This window comes from Motacilla alba, chromosome 2 (assembly GCF_015832195.1).
Source record: "Motacilla alba alba isolate MOTALB_02 chromosome 2, Motacilla_alba_V1.0_pri, whole genome shotgun sequence".
Classification (NCBI taxonomy): Eukaryota; Metazoa; Chordata; class Aves; order Passeriformes; family Motacillidae; genus Motacilla; species Motacilla alba.
In genome coordinates this window covers 11,788,196-11,809,396 of record NC_052017.1, presented here as the reverse complement: position 1 = coordinate 11,809,396, position 21,201 = coordinate 11,788,196, and the positions used below count along the sequence as shown (strand labels likewise).

Below are 21,201 nucleotides of genomic sequence, written 5' to 3'. Positions count from 1 at the left end.
TCTGACATGACACACAGCTAAAAAGGGGGCAAGCGTAAAATAGAAAGAGCAGATAGTTGCATTTACTGTCACTATGTTTGAAAATAAAATCTTGTCTAAACAGGGAGCTGGTCAGTTAAAAAAAACACTAATGATTCCCAGAGTTATGTTACCAGGTTATATTTGACTGGAGCCCACACCGCATTTCAGGCCAAAAAATATTTTACCCCACAGAACTAAAAGTAGGCTCAAGTAAGGTGTATAATTCATCTACTTCAGAGGGCCTTTCTTTTTTTTTCTTCTGCAATTTTCTTCAGAAAAAGGATCACACTTTGGCCACAAATAGACACAAAACTACCTGCACTATCTGTTGCCTGCAAGGCAATTTTGGATATATATTTACATGTTTGGCCATGTGTAACCAAGTGAAGAATTACTGATTCAACCAAGCGTGCATAATTATCTGGATTTAGATGTTTTGTGTTTTCAGCATCGCCTTGTTTTGCTAAACCTAAAATAATGCTCCAATTGACCTTACACTTTTTTTTTCCCAGATACAGGAAAACCAACCATGAACACCAGTTATTTGTTTAAGGAATCACCATATTAATAGAGGGGCCCAGAGATGGAAAGTTAGACTGACATTTTCACACCTGGAGTCACCAGCTCACAGAAGACAGAAGGCAGAAGAAATACACATGAAACACTCCAGTTACCATTTGTAGGCAACCAGCAACAGATACAGAGAAAAGTGGAGAAATGGAAAGAATAAGGCTGAGATTATGATGGAAACATCAGCAGAAAATTAAAAGTCTCTAAAAAAAAAGCCGCAAAACACATTAGGACTGTTTGTTCCATGTACTGGACACTCCTTTGGAAAGCTAATGACCGCAGTTTCTTAAATTATATTAAGACATTCATATCATTGACAAGTCTAGTCTTAAAAAAGCTGACACTCCATGAACACAAATAACTATCTGTGCTGAGGTGGAATTGGGAGAAGCAGCGTTGGACGGTGCTGGCCAGGAGCATTCGCTGTGTCATTCATCCATGCGAAGATCTCCCTCCATTCAAAGCGCCAGGACCATCATCCATCCAGGTCTCCTTTGGGACCCAGCTCCTGCTCCAAGGTGTCACTGAGGCCTCCCCAGCTGTCCCTCAGGGGACAAAGGAAGGACAAACATCCAAACCCTCCTGCCCACTGGAAAGCACAACGCATGGGGCCTGCAGAGCCTCTGGGTGCTGCTTCAAAGCCTCAGGGGGAAGGTGCTGTGGGGGGAGCACGATAATGCCGGACAGACGGGACAGCCCTGCTCAGGCCCGAGAGGTCACCGTTACCCCCGGACAGACGGACACGACGGGACAGCCCTGCTCAGGCCCGGGGTGGGGGGGGGTCACGGTTACTCCCAGACAGACGGACACGACGGGACAGCCCTGCTCAGGCCCGGGGTGGGGGGGGGGTCACGGTTACTCCCGGACAGACGGACACGACGGGACAGCCCTGCTCAGGCCCGGGGGGGGTCACGGTTACTCCCGGACAGACGGACACGACGGGACAGCCCGGCTGAGGCCGGCACAGCCCCGGCCCGGCTCCGCAGCGCCCCCCGCGGTGGCCGCCGGCAGCGCCGCGCTCGCCGCTCCCCTCCCCCGCGCGGCCGCTCGGCGCGCACACACCGCCCCTTCGGAAAAAAAAAAAACCCAGCCGCTGCTTCCCCGCTTTATATACCCTGCTAAAAATAGCCTGCCGCCGGGCCGGCCAATCAGGAGGGGGCGAATTTCGAATCGGGCCAATGGCGGGAGCCGTCACGGCCGGGCTCGGTCACGCCAGGAGGAGCCGCGATGTCTGCCGCGCGGCGATTGGGCGGCTCTGACGTCAGCGGCACGCGGGTCGCGGGGCGCGCGGCGGGGATTGGGCGGCGGCGGCGGGCGGCGCGCCGGGATCACGCGGGGCGGGGGCGGGCGCGGGGGCGGGGCGGCGGCGCGGCCGGGCAGAGCTTTGAATAGGGAAGTTTTGCGGGGGGCTCCGCTCGCAGAGTCCGCGCCGTGTTTGCAAATATTGGGGCCGCTCCTGCGCCAGGTCCGCCGGCCGCGGGAGGGGGGACAGCCGCGTGCCCGCCCCGGGAGACGTCCTGCCCTGCTGTGCGATTAAACTTTGCATGAAACTTTGGGTCTTTTTTCCTCCCCGAGCTCCTCAAGGAATTAATATATATCTCTATATATACAATTTTATTTTTTTTTTCTTTTTTTCATCTCTGGAGGAAGGGGGGGGGGGACTTGGAAACTGAGAGCAGAGGTTGACACCCCCCGCACACACCCCGCAACCCCTGCACATAAAGGAGGCATCTGTATTTTTGGTAACCAGCACTGACTTTGTTGTTGCAACTTGAGACATGGATGTTCTCCCAATGTGCAGCATCTTCCAGGAACTCCAGATTGTGCACGACACGGGTTACTTCTCAGCCTTGCCGTCCCTGGAGGAATATTGGCAACAGGTAAACGAGGATGTCGATGTTGTTGTTGTTGTCGGGGATTTTTTAAAAGCCGTATTAAAGGATAAGCGGATTTAAGAAAGAAAAAGGAAAAAAAAAAAGGAAAAAAAAATCAAGCCCAAGTGTCAGCGAGGAGTTTGGGGAGAATTCAGCACAAATGTGTAGAGATGTTTTGGAGCAGGTGTTTCGGCTTTGACGGCTGTCTGGGGGGAACAGTCCCGAGGCGGATGGAAGGAGCTGCGCATCCCCGTGTCTCCCTGTTTACCGCCGGCGCTGCCGGGGGCTGTCAGCGCCCGCGGCCGCTCCGCTCCGCAGCCGCGCGGAGCCGCCGCTCGCTCCACACCGAGTCCTGGCAAAAGTTTTGCGCTTGTACCAGGTCCAGACTCCACAGCTGGGTCTTGTCATCCGAGCTCCCTGCCTTGGCCAAGGGCTGCTTTGCGCCCTGTGCTGTGGTTTATGTTTTTGGTTTTGTTTTTTTTTTTTTTTTTTTTTGGTTTTTTTTCCCCGCTGTTTTTTTTTGTTTTGTTTTGGTTTTGTTTTGTTATTTTTTTTTTCCTCTGCAAATGTATACTATTATTGTTTTTGTTCCTGGCGAAGACGGGGAAAAAGCCCTGCAGGAGTGTCGGTGCACACGGTGTCTGTGTGTGTGCATGTGTATGTACATGTACGGAGCGTGGCTGTTCCCAGCGCAGGGAGCTTTGTCGAGCCCGTGAGTTGTCAGTCATATGACAGCGATCCCCTTGTGCTAATTGCCGTGGCCGGGAAGGGAGAAGAACGGAGGCTTCTTCCCTTTAATGGACATATTTTTTTGCCCATTTTTTTCCCCCGTTCCTCCCTTTACTGCGGTCCGAGCAGCGGGATGGCAGGGTCTGACAGCCCCGCGGGGCTCGGGGGAGCGGGGCCGCCGCTCCGCTCGCTGCCGGCGGGGGCTGCTCAGCCCGGTCACCGGATCGGATACCTGCTGCCTGTGCAGAAGGACGAAGGAGCCTTTCCCAGAAGGTTGAAATGCAAAGTGTTACAACCTTCACATGCCTACTAATTGTATGCAATGACTTTTTTTTTTTTTTCCCCTCTCCCTCCCCCCCCGCTCCCCTTTCAGAGCGGCAGCTCCATAGTACGTGATTGAAATGGAGCTAAGTAGTTTCCTTCAGGCATTCGGGCTCTTGGCGAAGCGCCAGCCCTCGTTCCCAGTAGCCTTCAGAGGCATTTAAACTCGGAGAGCTTCACTCTGCTCCCCATTACTAATCTACCTAATGAGGAATTTAAATTAGCCGGGAATATGAAAGTTTAACAAGATCTTAATAAATGCTTTTTTTTTTTTTTTTGCTTGTTTTCACGGAAAAATCAAAGCACTATTGTGCTGTCCCTGTAGAAACCCTTCTTGTTTTTAAAAGCATCGCAACCCAGTTCCCTAATTATAGACAAATACATGAATACCGTGTGCAACAGTGGGTTTGGTTTTGGGGGTTGTTTGTGGTTCCGATTTTTCTGTCCAATTTTTGCCTACACTCGGAGCTGACCAGAGCATGTGACCCAGTTTATGGAGCAGTGCTGGGGGAGAAAGGAGGCTGCTCCCATGGCGGCTCTGCTCATGGGCAGATGGAAAGGGGCTGTGAGGGGAATGTGTGGCATTTGGGACCCGGTTTTGCTACGGGGCTTGGAAAAGATGATCTTGCTAAAATAAGTAGTGTTTGGTTTGGAAACTTGGTGTGTCCGTTTTCTGTGTAAAGCTTCCATATGGATCATTTCCTATAGTGGAAAGAATAATCCCGAAACATCAGCTTGTTGCCATAACAGTTCACATTCTTTTTTTTTTTTTTTTCTTCTTTTTTTCCTGTTCTCTGAAAGATGGCTAGAAAGTCAGCAGGGTGAAATGAAATTGAAACCCACAGTTTCACCCATTTAGGGTGGTTTTGTTTTTTGTTTTGTTTTCTGTCATGGAGTCAGGGAAATGTGGTTGGGGGGAAGTTGTCCATGTTCTGTTACATGTACATTTGCAGAGTACTTTCTTGGCAGATGGTCATGGTTTTAAAAGGAAGTCTCCTTTGGCATTGCGTGAAAGAAAGAGATGACTCATACAGTTGCACTCTTGGCCAGTAGATAAAGTTCTTGTTCATTGTGGGACTCCCAGCAGGACCTCAGAGTAATTTCCCATTTCGCATCCTATAGAACAGAACATTTTTATTCTGGAACTTTTTTCCTCCCCTCTCCTCTGTTGTTGAAGTTCTCCATGTTCCTCTGAACACGCATGGGAGCAGTTTGAGTTATGTGGTGTGCATGCCAGTGCACTTGGAAATGACATTCTTTGAAAGTCGAGTGTGCTGTGTTCTCATGCACAGGAAATGGGAGGATGTCTGCTGCTCCATTGATGTCCCCAGAAGACAGGCCGGCAGCTCCGCAGCCATGCTGAAATGTGGCTTTGTTTTCTGACATAGGGTTCGGGTTTTAGCTGGGTGTCAGAGCACATTGTGTTCAGTTGGGTCTTTTCAGCCTCGTGTTTGTGTGAGAGAGACACAAAACAACTTGAAATTAGTCAAGGTGACAGAGCGAAGTGTAGTTTTATGTTGTGGTTCTCTACGGTCCTTTTCAACATCAGTCTGCTGAAAACACAGATTTTATGATGAGAGTGATTACAATTTAACTGAGTCATTAGAATGCTATTTTGGAAACCAAAGCTGACTTGCACCTTCAGCTGTGTGTTTGAACTCTTGCCCAGGTCTCAAAAACTGATTTCTTTTCATCATAACAGTCACCTAGTTACGGCTTGAGGAGCCTTTAATTTGTTTTGAACCTAGAAACCTCAAATCGAACGTACTACATTCCTGCATGCCTTTTGAAGTGTAAAACAATTGGGTTTATTTTTAAGCAGGCCTGTAACTTTCCTCTTTTTTTCTTCCTTCTCTTTCACCTAGACATGTTTGGAGCTGGAACGGTATCTTCAGAGTGAACCCTGTTATGTTTCTGCATCTGAAATCAAATTTGATAGCCAAGAGGATCTCTGGACCAAAATTATTCTGGCACGTGAGAAAAAGGAGGAATCTGAACTGAAGAACACATGTGTCCCAAAAGAGGACAATCTTGCTAGTCAGAACTTAGAGACCAACAGTTTGAATTCTGACGTGAGCAGCGAATCTTCAGACAGCTCTGAGGAGCTCTCGCCCACAACAAAGTTTACCTCTGACCCTATCAGTGATGTTTTAGCCAGTTCAGGAAACTTGAGTTCATCTGTCACTTCCACTCCCCCTTCGTCTCCTGAGCTGAGCAAGGAGCCTTCTTCCCAGATATGGAATTGTACACCGGGTGAGTTGCATTCACCGGGGAAAATCCGTACCGGTACCACTGGAAAGACTGCAGAGAAAGGTACACCCTCCAATGGTGACACCTCGCCCGATGGCAGAAGGCGTGTTCACAGGTGTCATTTTAACGGTTGCAGGAAAGTTTACACCAAAAGTTCACATCTGAAAGCACATCAGCGCACTCATACAGGTTAGTAACTCTATGCTTATTAAGACCTGGCAACTGCTGTAGGGAATACCCCGTGGTGGTGGTGGTGTCACAGGGTTACTCAATCACTGGGTGGTAGCCCAGGTTTGGAGAGATGATGTAATAGTAGCAGAGGCTTACCGGCATGGACGACATCACTTCCTCATTCCCTTCATGAGCCAGGACACTTGCTGGTGGATTAGGCTGCTGTCATAGCAAATAGGAGCCACTCGTCTAAGCAGGCAGTAGCTGGGAAGCTGCAGCAGCACGTGGTCTTCAGGAGCAAAGGTCCAGCCAAAATAGGTGCCAGGCCTTTTTTGACAGTTATTTTTAAAACAAAAGTGAGCTAAGACTTTTTTTGCTAAAAAAATAGGAATGTATATCTAAAAATCAGTCAGATCGCTAAATACTGTACGAACTTGTTTTTCTGCTTCAGTCCACATTGGGTTTATTTTATCAAACATACCAGGCCTTGATTATATTAAGTATAGCTATATTTGTAACTCATTTAACACTTATGCCTGCCATTGTTATCAGCAAAAAATCTTGGAAAGCCACAGTGTGTTGTTGTCCTTCTGACACATCTGCCCAATTGGACTTAAATGTATGATCTACTGTATAATTTGATCCCAAATTACTGAGCAACAACATTTTATTTTTATGAAACCTGAACTAAAAATAACAGTCCATTGTGTTATTGGGAAAGAAAGTGAGGAAGATGGACATTTCAGGGCTTTTATAAATATTTTATGGTTGAAGTAGCCTGCTGATGTGCTTGTTTGAGCATTGTTATTTGACATCTCTTTATGACAGCAGTTAGACATATAGAGCTGTGCCTTGTCTCAGTAGTCATGGCTTAATGTGAGGAACCGGCATGGTGTTCTTGGTGTACCAATTCAAACACCTATATGGATGGTTGGCTTTTTTATTTTTTCCCCCTAAGATGTGGGAAAGAGAATTCGGGGAGAAGATTCTATTTTGACTCATGAGCTTAACATTGTGTGGCTTTTATGGGAAGTCTGAGCAAGCTCGGATGCTTCCATTGTTGTGCAGAAGTCAGATAAAACAGGATTATTTCAAAAGAAAAAAACAATTTCCCCTGAAACCGTGGTTGTTGAGCAGACATAAATAGCTGCCAGGCTCAGAAGTATTGCAGAACTGGTGTTCTGGTGCTGTCTGGTTGAGAACGTTCCTGTGAATGGAAGTGGTATTTCTTGAATGCTGGAATAGCAGTGTTCAAAGTGGTACACAGGTTTTTCCAAGAATAAGTGGCTCAGAAGAAAGGAGGTTGCATGCTATGCAGATGAGTGAGTGACAGAGGACTTTGATGCAATACAGTAGCCTAATTGCATTTTGGAGCCTAGCTGTGCTGTCTTTAATCACCTTTGTGAGGTGAATGGTACCTGTTTGGGAGTAAGCCTGCCATTACGGATGAACAGGAATGGTAGAGGGCTGGATTCCTTTGTTTCCTGGGAGCCTGTTTAATCACTTTTTTTTTTATTATTATTTTTTGTGAGAATGAGATTATTTGATATCCTGTTGCAGCAAGACAAGTACGAATCATGTGGATGAATTTTGTGAGCCTTCTTTGCTTGCATGTTCTGAAGCATTCAGATGGGTTAAATAAAATTGTCTGTCTTTGGAGGAGTGAAGGAGGTTTACATAGAAAATGATAGCACCTGTCTTTGAATGAAGTCATGACTAACATGTAATCTGCTTTCTTTGTAGGGGAAAAGCCTTACAGATGTTCATGGGAAGGGTGTGAGTGGCGTTTTGCAAGAAGTGATGAATTAACCAGACACTTCAGAAAGCACACTGGTGCCAAGCCTTTTAAATGTAGTCACTGTGACAGGTATGTGGTTGAAATGCACCCTTTTAAGTAGTTATTTTTAATGCTTGTTGGAAAGCCAGTCTAGGCTGGTTTTTGCTTGTGTAGGAATTATTTGGGAACACCACTATGTCTGGTAGTTTTAAGGAACTATTGCATATTTAGGCTGGGAATGGAAAACCCTTCAATTTTACCAATTGTTGGGAAGTGGTTTGTAGCCTGATCTTGCGGATGAGTGTTGAGAAGCCCGCAGTGTCACCACCCATCTGCAGAGCTCCTGGGTGCCCACAGACACCTTGAGTACTCTGGTGTATCCCGGGAATGCCAAGTCCCTCCTCCACCAGCTGTGTTTTGGAGCAGCAGAGCAAGGGGAGGTGCCTCAGCCCCGCATGCGCGTCGCGTGTCGCGTTCCGGCGGCCGCGGGCTAACGCGCAGCCTCGCTCTTGCCTTGCAGGTGTTTTTCCAGGTCTGACCACCTGGCCCTTCACATGAAGAGACACCTCTGAATGGGTCAAGAGGTGAATCCTGCGGGCTAAGAGGCGTCAAGGTTGAAGAGCCTTGAGCGGAGGGATGCGTGTTCCAGCCAAAGCATGCCATTTTGCACCCTACCCAGTTGCCTCCAGGACCTCACTTCCTTGAAGGTCTTTTGAGGGCTAATAAGTCATGTAAGAACGGCATAGCAACCGCGGTGCGTGATGTTTGGGGTTTCCTGGACTCATACACTGGTATCTAACCTTCTGAGTGGCTCCTAAGCCTTTGCCGTGAGCATGTGCACTGAGAATGTTAATGATTGGGCGACTGTATGCGATGAGGATCTCTTGATGACTGTATGCTGAGGCACATTTTTTTTCTTGTGGTTGTTTTATAACTGTAAGAGAAAAAAAATAGTCTGAATGTCTTGTATGTGAGGAATATCTCGTGAGATGGGACGACCACCAATCATTTCCAAGGGGTGGGGGGAGGGGTGTCTGCACCTTTTTAGAGGGAAAACCTGAGAGGGGGAAAGGGGGGAATAAAAAGAGTCAGGATGCCAGAATGGAAATGGGGAACCTCCCTGTTCCTGTGTGAGAGGAGCTTTAGGTGTCTGGTGCAGCTATTAAACGTGCAATGTGTCAAGTAGCTTGTTTTACTTGCTACAGAGCTCATTTGTAATCCATTGTATAAGCTGTGTATTTACAAATGTAACACAACTATAACTTTTCATTATAATACAAAGGTTATTGCATGGTTCTGGGGAACTATATGCTTTTCCATTCTTTAATCAGGACTGCAGTTTTGATTCCAGTTAAGAGCAGCTAAAATACAATTGGTCTAATGTTACATAATGTATGGAACATGAATAATTTTTTTGTTGGGTGGATAAAACCACTATTGGTTAGAAACTGATTTTTCTCATGCAGCTAATTTTTCTCTTATTTATGCCTTGAGGACTAACTTCTGGTTTTCTAGCTGTTAATGCACTGTTGACCTTAATAATGGTGCCTTATGCAAGTGACCTTCTCTTGCAGGGGGTCTTATACAGGGGTATGGGTGATGCATGCTTTATTAAGGCTCTCTTTTCACCTGGCATTGTACTGTATCAAATGTATAATATGAGGGGAAAAAAAGGTTACTTCCAGGGTCCTCCTTCACAAAGACAAATATAGAGAAAAGTCATTCATGTCAGTACAGTATTTGTTTAACTTAGACAATTTGACTGTGTTACAGTATAATGCATATGCCAATTGAATACCTGACCAGTTCTGCCACCTTGAGACTTTTTTTATATTGACCTTGCACAACAACTGTGTATATACACACCCCAACTGTACTTAATATGTCAAGTTTTCATACATATTAAAGATACAGAAGTATTAAAAGATGTATTTGCTTAAAAGGCACAAGTTTCACATCTATATATCTAGCTATCTGTTGGTCATACAGAAAGAAACTATATTACTTTTTTTTTAAAAGTGGGCAGAAAAATAATTGTGTATGTATATTTGTGTGTACAGTCTGTGTATGTGTGTATATATATAGATAATATATAAATATTTTTTTTAAAAGGAAAAGAATTAGAACACATAGCTAGAAAATGCCACAGCCCATCAAAATATTCCCTCTTCCCCCTTCCTCCCTGCAATATGGTCATTAAGGAGACAAAGAAATGAAAGATACAGTTAATTAAAATCTAGCATTTTTAGAGGCTTTACCTTTAGCTTAATGGTATGCTAAAGGCTTTGTTGGCATTCAGTCCTTCTCAGACTGCTGACTGTGTTTTGTAGTTATTAGGTTGTCTGGAATAGCGTATCTGTGGCCATTTAAGAATGATATGAACCGAATTTTGGCATGCTAAAAGAATATTAGCTGTGTGCAGAAGAAGTACACTCGGGTTTTGGCCTTCCAGCTTACTGGAGGATCTGTGAGTGAGCTAGTCGTTGTGGTGGTTAAGCTCTAATTTTACATAGTTCAGCTAAAATAAAGACTGTTTTTTCCTAGAGTAGGAATAGTCTGTCCAAAACCAGTTTTGTTTTGTTTTGTTTTTTTTAAACCAGCTCACTACAGTTGATGCAATGAAACATGTGACCTGTTTCTTTTACTATTAATTATCAGTCTTGCTTACTCTGCTAATATTTTGGTATATCTTCCTGGAAATGTATGTAGATAAGTGGTTTAAAAAAAGTATATGCAAGTGATCTGGTTCTATGGAACACACAGGCTGAAATCATTCTCATTTCATTTTTGGTTTAAATTGCCTGAAAATGCACTTTTTTTTTTCTTCCCCCAAACAGAAGAAAATTTTCAAAAAAATGGATTTCTATTTGCAATTGGGTTTTGTTGTATTTTTAACTCCTTGTTTGCATTGTCTTTGGCTTAGCCGTAATTCTTATAAACAAGAAATTTTAAAAAAATTAAAAACAAACAAACCAACCCCAAACAAAAAAACCCACAAAAAACAAACAAACAAAAAAAGAAAAACTTGCACTGGCTTGTCTCAATTGTGAAATACCATCAGACTTGTGTGGATGGGGTGGGGCTGTGTGCCATATGTCAAATGCCTGTAATTTTCTTAATAAGCAAGTACATTTTGTTCAGGTGATAACTGAGCCTCAATCAAGCTGAAAAATAAAAAAAATAAAACATTTTTGCTTGAAATTTAAGAAGAAAAAGTTTCTATTAGTGAAATTTCTTTTTTTGTTTTTGAAGCACCCTGTTATCTAAAGAATCTCTTTGTAAGATTTTTGTAAAAATTTTGTTTTACAAGATTTTATTTGAAATTGTTTTTTGCAAGATTGTTATATTTCTGTATGAATGTATTTTTTATTGGAATAACATAAAAAGAAATTCTTATCAGCATCACGTGTCTGTTTTCATCTTTCTTCTCTCCAAGTCCTACACACCAAACAATGTCAAGTACTATGTTGCTGCTTTGTCTTGAGTCACACCTGGTCACGGGTGTAAACACCTTTGGGTCAGGTCACTTTGTGGAAGACAAGCCCTGTTGGGAAAATAATTTTGGCAGTAGAAACTAGGAGTTCTTCCATATCTGAAAAGCTGCTCTTGACTCATCGTTTGCCTCAGCGGAATAAATAGTTAATGTGATTGTTACTGCAAGACTGCACCTTCATTTCAAATCGTTTGTTCTGGAGAGGTGAATGCACATGGGATAGGTTTGGCGTGTGGGAAAGGAGGTTCAGTGGGCATTCAGAGGGAAGGACAAAGCCACAAAGGTGCTGGCTGGGCTGGAGACACCTGCCCTTGCCAGCTGCTGCTGAGTGTGGGCCTTGGAGCTGCCTGGTCCATGGGGAAGCAAGCCCAAAACCTTGAGGGGCAGCTGTGGGAAGGAGAGCTTGGAAGGGACTGCATGAGATCTGCCTGCTCCAGACACACATCTGAGGCTGCTGTGGGGCTGACCTGACCCACATGCTGGTGGTGACCTTCAGCCTGTCAAACACAAACCTCTCTGAACCACATTCTTTCAGAGCAATGGCTCTTCAAAGCATGCCTGGCATGCACCCTGGCTTGAGACCCACGCAGAACTTGTTTGATGTTGCCTTGTGGCTCCTGCTTCACTCCTGCTGATGTTAAAAGTCCCTCAAGCATTGAGTAAAAACAGTGGCAAAATGGCAAAGTTGTATACTGAGAAACTGTCTTTGAGCGTGTGAATTCAGTTTGTGTTAACATCTGATGGATTTAAATTATTTAGAAATGGTCTAAAATGATGCAAAAGAACTGAAACAATAAATAGAGACCGAGGCAGAAGCAATGTGGAAAAGGGACCCTTGCCACCTTCTCTAGTTAGCCCTGCAGTGGCCTGGTAAATGGACATAATGCCTGCATTAGGCATGGCATAAATGGCAATTTAGGCAAATTAATGATCTGCAATGGGAGGGATACATTGTATTTTACCACTGGTATATCTCAGTGGAACACAGATGTCTTCTGGGAAACTTAGTTAAAGTTTCAATAGAAATAGAAAAGGCTACTGAGGTTTAGGGATTGAGATATTTTGCCTCCTCACGAAGAAATGGAAATATTTTTTAAAAACTGAGCTTGACCTCCTTGGAGATTCTCCACCCAAAATGTTCAATGGGTGTGTAATATAGAACAAGGATTGGCAAATTTTTTCCTGTTTATTTGGTGTGTGTCATCTTGGGCTGTGTCATACTCTATCTTAAAAAAAAAGAAAAAGCCTGAAAACTCCTTTATTGAGGATGTTATTGTGATCCCACCTTTTTTTTTTTTTTTTTTGTAGTTGTTGTTTTTTTAGTTCTCAGAGAGATTGTACTGAAAAAACAGCAGTGTATGCAGAAAAAAAGAGCCTACTGACAGCTATTGGGCAACAAGGAAACTACAAAGCAGAAAGCAATAGTGCATTTCAACATGCACATCTTCTGCAGGTTTGCCTAATTCTGGATTTTGAAATGCAGAGCAGAGGGGAAGAGGCATGAATTTGAGGGTGAAGAAGTCAGGTTGCTGAGGTATGGGTATAGATTAGTAGCCTCTGCAAGTTCCAACAACTTCAGTTGAGGTTAGAAAGGTGAAGAGGAGGACAGAGCCTCTGAGCCAACATGTTTGCACAGAGGTTAGATATGGCATGTTTGTGCAACCATCAAGATGAAACAGTTAAATCCCAAAACTACCCATTTGGATGTTTGTTTTGGGGGTTTTTATCCTCTTGGGTGTGAAAAATCCAGGCATACAAGTGGTCAGTGCAAGTACGGTGTATCACAGTTTATCATCTTGTTTGAACAACTGTGTAATATAAATACAGCATGACTTTGAAGTTCACAATAGACAAGTGATTGCTGTTTTATTAAATTGGATGTCCATATTGTTTAGAAGTTACTGACTGTCTCCCCTCCAAACCATATTACGATTTGAAATAAACTGAATCTGGAATTGCTGGGCCTGTTAAGGCATGTTGAAAACAAGCAGTATTTTATTCTTTCCTCTTTAGGAGTTGTTCATGGTATCTCTGCCTTTGTGTCCAACTTTTGCCTCTTCCATTCTTCTCAACTACTTGGGCATTTGTTCTTTATTTTCTTTAATTGCTCTGAAAGCTCTGAGGAATAAAAACAAGCTCTGTAAATCACACAAATAGCAGCAACAAGACCAGAAACAAGGAGAAGGAAGAACACTATGGCAATTGTTTCAAAAAGTAGCTGAGTGTTCTTTATGCAGCACCAAAAGAGTACGTGACCTCACATATTTACACAACAGAGAGACACAGCGTTTGATAAGAGGAAAGCTTCATGGTCCATCCATTGGAAGTCTCCTCAGCCTTGTCTGGAGCAAGGAGTTCAGGTAGACTGAAACAATAGGGAGCTCTAACTGCACAAGATCCTGTGCGGGGGACACAGGTAAAAAAGGTTTCCCCTCACTTTTAAAAGAATGAAAGACCTGGTATTTCCTCCTTGTTCCTCCATTTCTTCAGAAATTCCTTGGAGAAAAAATGGCTTAGATAGGAAATCTCAGCACTATTTCTTCCTCCAGCATTTGCAGATTTGTTCCCTCTGGTAGCGCTGGTTTATAAGCTCAGCAACCACACCAGTACTCCAGTTCTTTATTTCTGGTGACAAGAGGTTACCAAGCAGCTCATACTTCCACAGAAGTCTGCCTCATGAACTGGGATTGTGTAGCCAAGAGGCATTAATAGGTACTTCTGGAATAAAGCCTCTGACATGGCAAGAAGCTCTGCTGAGATTATACAGTCCAAGGCAGTGGTATCTTTATATTTTTTCCCTTTAGCTCTTTTACCTCTACACTTGCCGTTTCATCCCTTATTCATGGTCCTTGGATATATGGCATTTATTTTTGATCAAACCTGTAGCAATACTGTCTCATAACCATTTGAGCTCTTACATTTGAGGGAAAATGAGCAGACGGAGTATTGCTTTTGCACACAGGTCTACAGAGGTTTAATCAGTCTAGGATTCATTGGAGCTACCCTGGGAAATAAGGGTTTGCAGGTTCATGCATTAATATTGTGAGGCATTGGTCAAAAGCTCATTTAAGTCAAGGAGAAATTCCTCACTGAATTCGACTTGCTCCAGACAGTCATTTTTTCATAGAGCTGAACCTGAGTAGAAAGTACATTTGAAATCCATTCAGAACCAAATTTTCATTCAATGACATTTATGACTATATTTTGTCCATTTCCTGTTGAACATTTGATAGCTGGAGTTCACAAGTACAAGCATTGCAAAGATGATTTTTTTAAAAATAGAAGTGTGATTTTTTTCCTCCTGAAATTTATTTTTGATTGCAGACTGATGATAAACCCTGTAATTTGTTTTGCAGTTTCACTTACACAACAGCTACATAATGATTTTGTAAGTTATAGCAGTGACTATTTTGAACTGTAGTGGTTTCAGTGAGTATGCTTCGTGAAGTATTAACTGAGAAATTATTAACTGGAGAAATTAACTGGATTTGCAGGATATCGCAGCAACAAAGGTAGCTTTATGGCTTTAAAAAAAATTGCTGCATCAGATACAAGCCAGCGCATTTTGTTAAAATGGAGAGAAACTATCCAGAATTTGCAATCGAGGCTACAGATCAGTCATGTTCTTGAAGTATCGGTTTATAATTTGTCACAGGAAAATAACTCCATAAAGCAAAACCACTAAGGTGTTTTAAGATGATCTATTATGTGGAGGTGTCTAGTACAGCCATTTTGGATTGGTTCATGATAGGAAACAGATGGTATATATGTTTATGTTTAACATTTAAGGAGGTATAGAAAGCAATTGGGAGGTGATGTATTTTGTTAATGGGCAAGTAAAGCCTCATATGTACAGTTAAAATAGAATGTTAAAAACAAGCAACATTTTTTCAGCACAAATGAGGCAATGCAACAACATCTTAAGTAGATTTATTTGACTTGTTTCACTTTAAATAATTTTAATGAGAAATTCTCTAAATGTTTTTGAGCAGAGATAGAAAGTAATCTGGTAACCACATGTCTCGATGTATGCCAAGCTGTTCTTTAACAGCACTTGCTTTCAATACAATATAAATTTAGCTGGAATTAGCGTTGCTGAATATTAGTCCCTCAGTGCCTCACTTGCTAAACCTCCATATTCTTTTTATTGCCTCTGTGCATTTCAGAAGTAGAGTGTGTGGTCATTCTGGACAAAGGGAAATTATCTAATGGGGCTGGGGAAGGCAATGTATTGGTGAATTCTATAGCAAACAGCTCAGTAATAATTCAGGAAGGTTGCAGATCTACACTGGATACAGTAATATATTTTTCTTGTAATGTGCTGCCTTTTGGAATTGATACAGAATATATCAAAAATCTAGTTATGCATGCAAAGCTGTATTTTTCTGAGTTTTATGTACTTCACCTTACACATGCAGTAGTATGTTTTTTCATTTATAAGATTTATCTTTGAGCATGCACCAATATGACTAATGTTCATTTCCGAGCTCTGCTAGGCAAGTTACTCAGTCTTCTGGGGTTTACTTATTTGTTTTTGCTAAGTATGAAGAGGACATTGAGGGCAACTGGATTTTAGTAGATCCTCACTGTAATTAATTATTCATCAGCAGTAGAAGTATTAGCAGCAGCAGTCAGACATGCAGAGGAGGCTGAGATCTTGCTGTTGTGAACCTACAGGGAGAGAGGCTCTTCCATCCAGGTTCTGCCTAATTAGGCCACGACACATTTGGAATTACCCACATCCAAAGAGAGAGAAAGTAGTTTTACAACCTTTTCTGATGATCTCAGCATTTTTCCTTTTTCTGGTCAGACAGACAACCCTGGTGAAATTATAATATCCATATTATAATTCCATTCAATCCCCCTGTCTGTCACAGATGGATTAATTCTGGATTCATTCTCACCAGGATGGGAACTCCCCATGCAGAACATGGGGTTTCAATGCATTTTAGTAGGCATTTTTAGGTGGGACCTTGTAATGTGCATGCCTGTCTCACATAATTGGGTTATTTCTTATTCCTTTTTTTTTTTTCTATTTCTAACCACTTCCTTCTGGCAATAACTTTGTTATGTTCTACCAATGACTTTTCTACAAATTATTTGGATCTACTGATATTTCTTGTTAATTTGAAAAAAATTGTTCAGAATTAATTATTTATCCCATAGATAGAAAAGAGTAAATAAGAGACGTAATAATGTTATAGTATTAATGGGATTTGAGCCTTGGTATGAAATAGATGCATTATTCATAAGGATTGATGGTCTTTAGTGTCCCAACAGCCCTTGTGGGGCTTTGGAGGTATTAGACTGGTCACTGGAGAGAAGGTTGCTCTAATGCTCAATAAGCTAGACTAAAAATATCGCCAGAATTATAAAGCAAAAAACTAATCAAATCCTAAATATAAATGTGATGATACAAATCCATCCCCTAGTTATCTCCAGAAACCACCCTGCCTCAAAGGGTTGTCAGTGACTTGTCCCTTATTATCTTTAATCAGGCAGAAGAGAGAGGCACTGAACGCCACAGTGGGTCTGTATAACGAGGCGCTGCAGGTGAAACCCACAGCCTGTGCTTCCCGCTATCCGTGCGCTGCCACCGGCCCCGGCTCCGCCAGCCAGGGAAAGGGCAGCCAGGAGACAAAGGGATGCAGTGTTTGCACCGTGCCTCTGAAGTCCTCTGTAGCTTCTCCTAATTTCCATCCCCAAAGTCCAGACTGCAGATGCTTCACCAGGCAAAACCAGCCTGGATGACTGTAGGTAAAAATTATGTGGTAACGCGCAACAAAGAAGCTGACTAAAGGAGATTTCTGCAATAACGCTTCCAGCACTTACACAGATGGGATCTACCCAGACTCTGGTCTCTGTGCTCTGTGACAGGACATTATTTATCTAAATTATAATGGATAACTTTAAAACAAAGGAAAAAAAAAAAGAGTGTGTATTCTCTCATGTATTCAAGCAGATTAAGCATTACAGTTAGAATATTTGTCAGAGAAGCTAAAACTGCTAGCCGCCAAACAAATATAACCATGTAATTCAATATTAACAGATATCTTCTTCGTTAGACATTAAGTATCTTGGAATAATGATGAGGTCAGACTCACATGTTTGGCCAGGAGAGAGAAGAACATTCATAAAAGAAGAGCTGTGGGATGCAGCTGCTTTTGGCAAAAGGGCAGCACCCAGAATCTGCTCAAGTAGTTCTACATAAAGCAGATTTAAACCTTGATTCTGACATGAGGTCTGTGTGCATACCCTTCTGACCCTCACCTGCTGTCCCCTGAGACACCTCAAAACATACAGGACTGCTTTGGAGCACCCTAAAGGACAGGAGCCATCTCTGATAAGGGCTGTGACATCCCAGAAGGAAGATGTCCCCAGCCAAAGTCTGGGGCGCACCATGACCCTGAAGGTCTGGTGAAGTTGGGAGAGTGGGTCAAGCTTCAGGAAGAATGTAGATCTCTGTGATACTGGTGCTTGAAAGCAAAAATTAGAGCATGGGTGCTGAGACAAACCTTCAGCTTTCATCCAGAAGCACTTGGCTCTTGTCAGTGTTTGGTAAGAGGTGCTCAGCTTTTTGCCTGCTTAGATACCCCTTACCAGAAAAGGAAGCAAAACCTCCGTACATTTTGCTGTGTCCTTTAGACCCATGACATGTAAGTTTGAGCTTACATTTTAAGTTTAAAATTCAGTTGCTAACATGAAGTCATTAACAAAGAAAAAATAATAGCAGAAAAAATAATGACAGATTATCAGGACCCCAAGAATTTAATATTTTTTATTGAAATGTATATACATATACCCACACATGCATAAATAGAAACAGATTTTCTTGTCTAGGATTTTTATTTTCTATATAATATCACATTCCAATAGAACAGTGTCCTTAAAAAGTCATCTGTGGGATTGATAATAGCATTTCAGACTTAACCTGAGATGTAAGGTGAAACCAGCTGAAAACACTAAACAAAATCAAACAGTCTGGGCTAGTGAAACAGATAAAAAAAAAACCCCAAACAAAAACCAACAGCTAAAACCATTAAAGACAAAAAAATAAAGCCAACTTTTAAGGTGGTTTGTTTTTGTTTTCTTTTTTTTTAATCTAACACTTTGTGGGAATATGAGTAAGTAAATACGTCAACATTTAAGTTGTTGATGGTTATTTTCAATGAATCATAGATCCATGTTTCCACAAGTTAAGGACAAGGTCTTTATAAATATAGAATACTAAGGGAAATATTGCCTTAAATGTCTGAAAATCACGCTTTTTTGGGATTTTGTTTGTTTTTTACAAATTTGAATTCTGTGTTTTGGACCCAGCAGAGTGCATTTGGAATACATTTGCACAATATTTTTACAATAGAAGTTAAAAACTTCTGTTTTAAAAATGAAAGTTTTGAAACTAAAAAATAAAAAAGCAAGTTACTCAAGGTCATGCAATGAAATGGTGTGAATTGGTCATGCTGAGGCAAGTGTGTGCAAATGAAATCATTTGCTAGAGTAGATAGGTAGTTTCCTTGATTTCATGGGCCAGAAGGGATGAGCCATGCCTTTCAGGCTGACAATGTCTGGGGAAAAAAGATGTTAAAGCAAAACCACCCCCAAAATCTGGCAACATGGTCCTTCTTCACCTGAAGTCCAGAGAAGCAGCTGAGTCTTAGAAGTGCCTCAGGAGTGCCATTAGATATTCCTCTGTGGGAAGTCCATGTGAGCCTTGCTCTGTACTGATTCTTTTTTCCTTTGTGCGGTTCAACCTCACATTTTTATCTCATTATTCTTAGCAGTGGTAAGTAACTATGACAGGAAGACAGAGTGGAAAATTAAGGCTTGTTAAGACTATTATACACCAAAAGGATCATGTCACAAATGAGATTTCAGTCTGCCCAGTTTGGGATATAATTAAGTTATCATGTTCAAGGTGGATGGGTTTGAGACAATAAAAGGGCAGTAGAGGTTGTTAGTTTCAAAGAGGTGAATCTTTTATGCTGAGGAGTTATGTGGATGTGAATTTTGGAGTGGTGAGGGCCACCAGCTCTCTCCCAGCTGTTGAACAGGGTCTTCTGCTCCTGGAAAGGGAGAGCAGCTCCAGGCATACCATCATCCTTCAGGATGATCTCCCTGCTAAGAATATGCTGTTTGATCATGCCTCATTTCTATGGGCATATCACCAGTGTGCATTCTCCTCTGGCTCTGCTCCATAGGAACTTCTCAAAAATAAGAATAATAAACTTAGCACCTTGTGGAAGAGTGACATGAGCTGAAGATTTCACTGTCACGTAATTCACTTCTGAGGAAAATATATTTAAGGTGGTGAATAATAAGCATATGCCAATACTATGGACCCAGCAAAGAAGTGTCAACAAAACTGCAACAGGAAAACAGTGAAGCTTTTCTTGGTTTTGAGAGAATACAATGAGTCTAATGTTGCTGCTTTCTCATTTTTTCCCTCTATTATCAGCATGGAAGGCTGGGCAGGACTTAGCTGAATCACTGCTCAGAAGTCAGTCCAAAATGTGAGTGAGTCAAGCAGTGTATGGGCTACAGACTGACATGTGTGTTTCTTGTCAGTAGGGTTTGTCGTGCGGTTCTTGAGGGCATAATGCATGAGGGCTTTTTTTGCCAGCAAGTAGCCACAATAATTGTATTAATCATTCAGGGAAATTATATTGAAAGATATCGTATCATAAAGCTGCAGAATTTTCCACTGAAAACAGCAGCGTAGAAGAGCTTCAGAAGCATGTTAACAAAGATGGTGCCTTGCTGGGATATCTATTATTACACTCACACAAAGAGATCAAGCTGACATGGGGGAGGGAATGTTGGAGGAAGGAAAGAAAGAGAAGACGGATCATAAAGAGTGACAAATAATATTTTTAAACATTATACTCTTCATTTACAAATTCAAGATTTAAATGCAAAGAATATATTTGGGGTTTTTTCCCCCTACTTATCTTTCTTCCTCCCTCCTCCTTTCTTAACTCCTCAGAAAGAGCAGGACAAATCTGTCCTCAGGGTTTTGCCGTGTTATCTTCCACCTTTTTCAGTCTGCCACTTCTTCAAAAGGAAGTGCTGTCTATTTGTGATTTCAAGCTGTGCAACTAGTGAAACATTAGCCAAGACCTAAGTTCTTATTCTGGCAAAATAATTTTGCTTTCAATAAAATCTTGGAGCAGGGGAGTGGGAGGGAGGGTGGTGGTGGGGGAGCAGGGGGGAGTGACAGGACACAGATACAACCAGCAATAACAATCAATTAACACTGTATTAAAAACATCAAACAGCCCTACTATCTACATAGGAAAGTTCTTCCTTACCTCCCCTTTGCCATGTAGGAATATTATGGAAATGGGAGTCCTGTGGGAGATGAAGGCAGAAGCACAGTGTGGAAGGCAGCTCCGTCCTCATCCTCAGGACAGGGAAGAATGGGACAGTGGTGTCCCTGAAAACAACATTTGGTGGTGGTCACACCCCTGCAGGGGAGCAGTGGGCAGGAGGACAAGCCCTGGGCATGGGGCTGTGCTGCTGCAGCTGGGCAGGCTCAGAAGCTGTCCCTTGGCCGCGGCAGCAGGGGGTGACTCCCAGGAAGCCTCAGCCCTGCTCCCCCATCTCTTGGCCTGCATTTGCCTTCACACCACCTGCAGTGGATGTTTGCCACCCTGGCAAATACACATGTGCCAGTCCACATGAACATTCCTGTAACACAGTATTTCATCATCTGCATCGCTCTTGCACCAGTGTTTCCACAGTGATCTTGGCAGTCCCAGCTTTTTACTGGGGATTCCTAATGACAGACTACAATAAGAAGGAACTGCACAAAAGTTGTATATTTGTCTTTAAGGCTTGAAAACAAAGAATATCAAACAGTCAGAGCTGCTTAGGAATGAGGGAATTAAATTAGCCTACCTGTACCCCACTGTGCTGAAACCGATCCAGCTTTCTAAAAATGTTGATTCAGCAAAAGCAGGTGGTAAGGAACCTAACAGGAACAGCAGGAGCAA

General features: G+C 42.6%; 1 protein-coding gene across 2 annotated transcripts; it reads left to right on the top strand.

The window, feature by feature from the left end:
- Positions 1 to 1,953: 1,953 nt before the first annotated feature.
- KLF6 (Kruppel like factor 6) lies at positions 1,954 to 18,216 on the top strand. Of its 2 annotated transcripts, none has more exons than XM_038128443.1 (4): positions 1,954 to 2,471; positions 5,381 to 5,954; positions 7,680 to 7,803; positions 8,234 to 18,216. In XM_038128443.1, exons 1-4 carry the CDS (start codon positions 2,370 to 2,372, stop codon positions 8,283 to 8,285), a joined length of 852 nt encoding a protein of 283 aa, XP_037984371.1. In that variant the 5' UTR covers positions 1,954 to 2,369; the 3' UTR covers positions 8,286 to 18,216. The 2 variants fall into 2 exon arrangements, with proteins under 2 accessions (XP_037984371.1, XP_037984372.1); XM_038128444.1 differs by lacking the exon at positions 1,954 to 2,471 and adding an exon at positions 2,478 to 3,509.
- Positions 18,217 to 21,201: the final 2,985 nt, after the last annotated feature.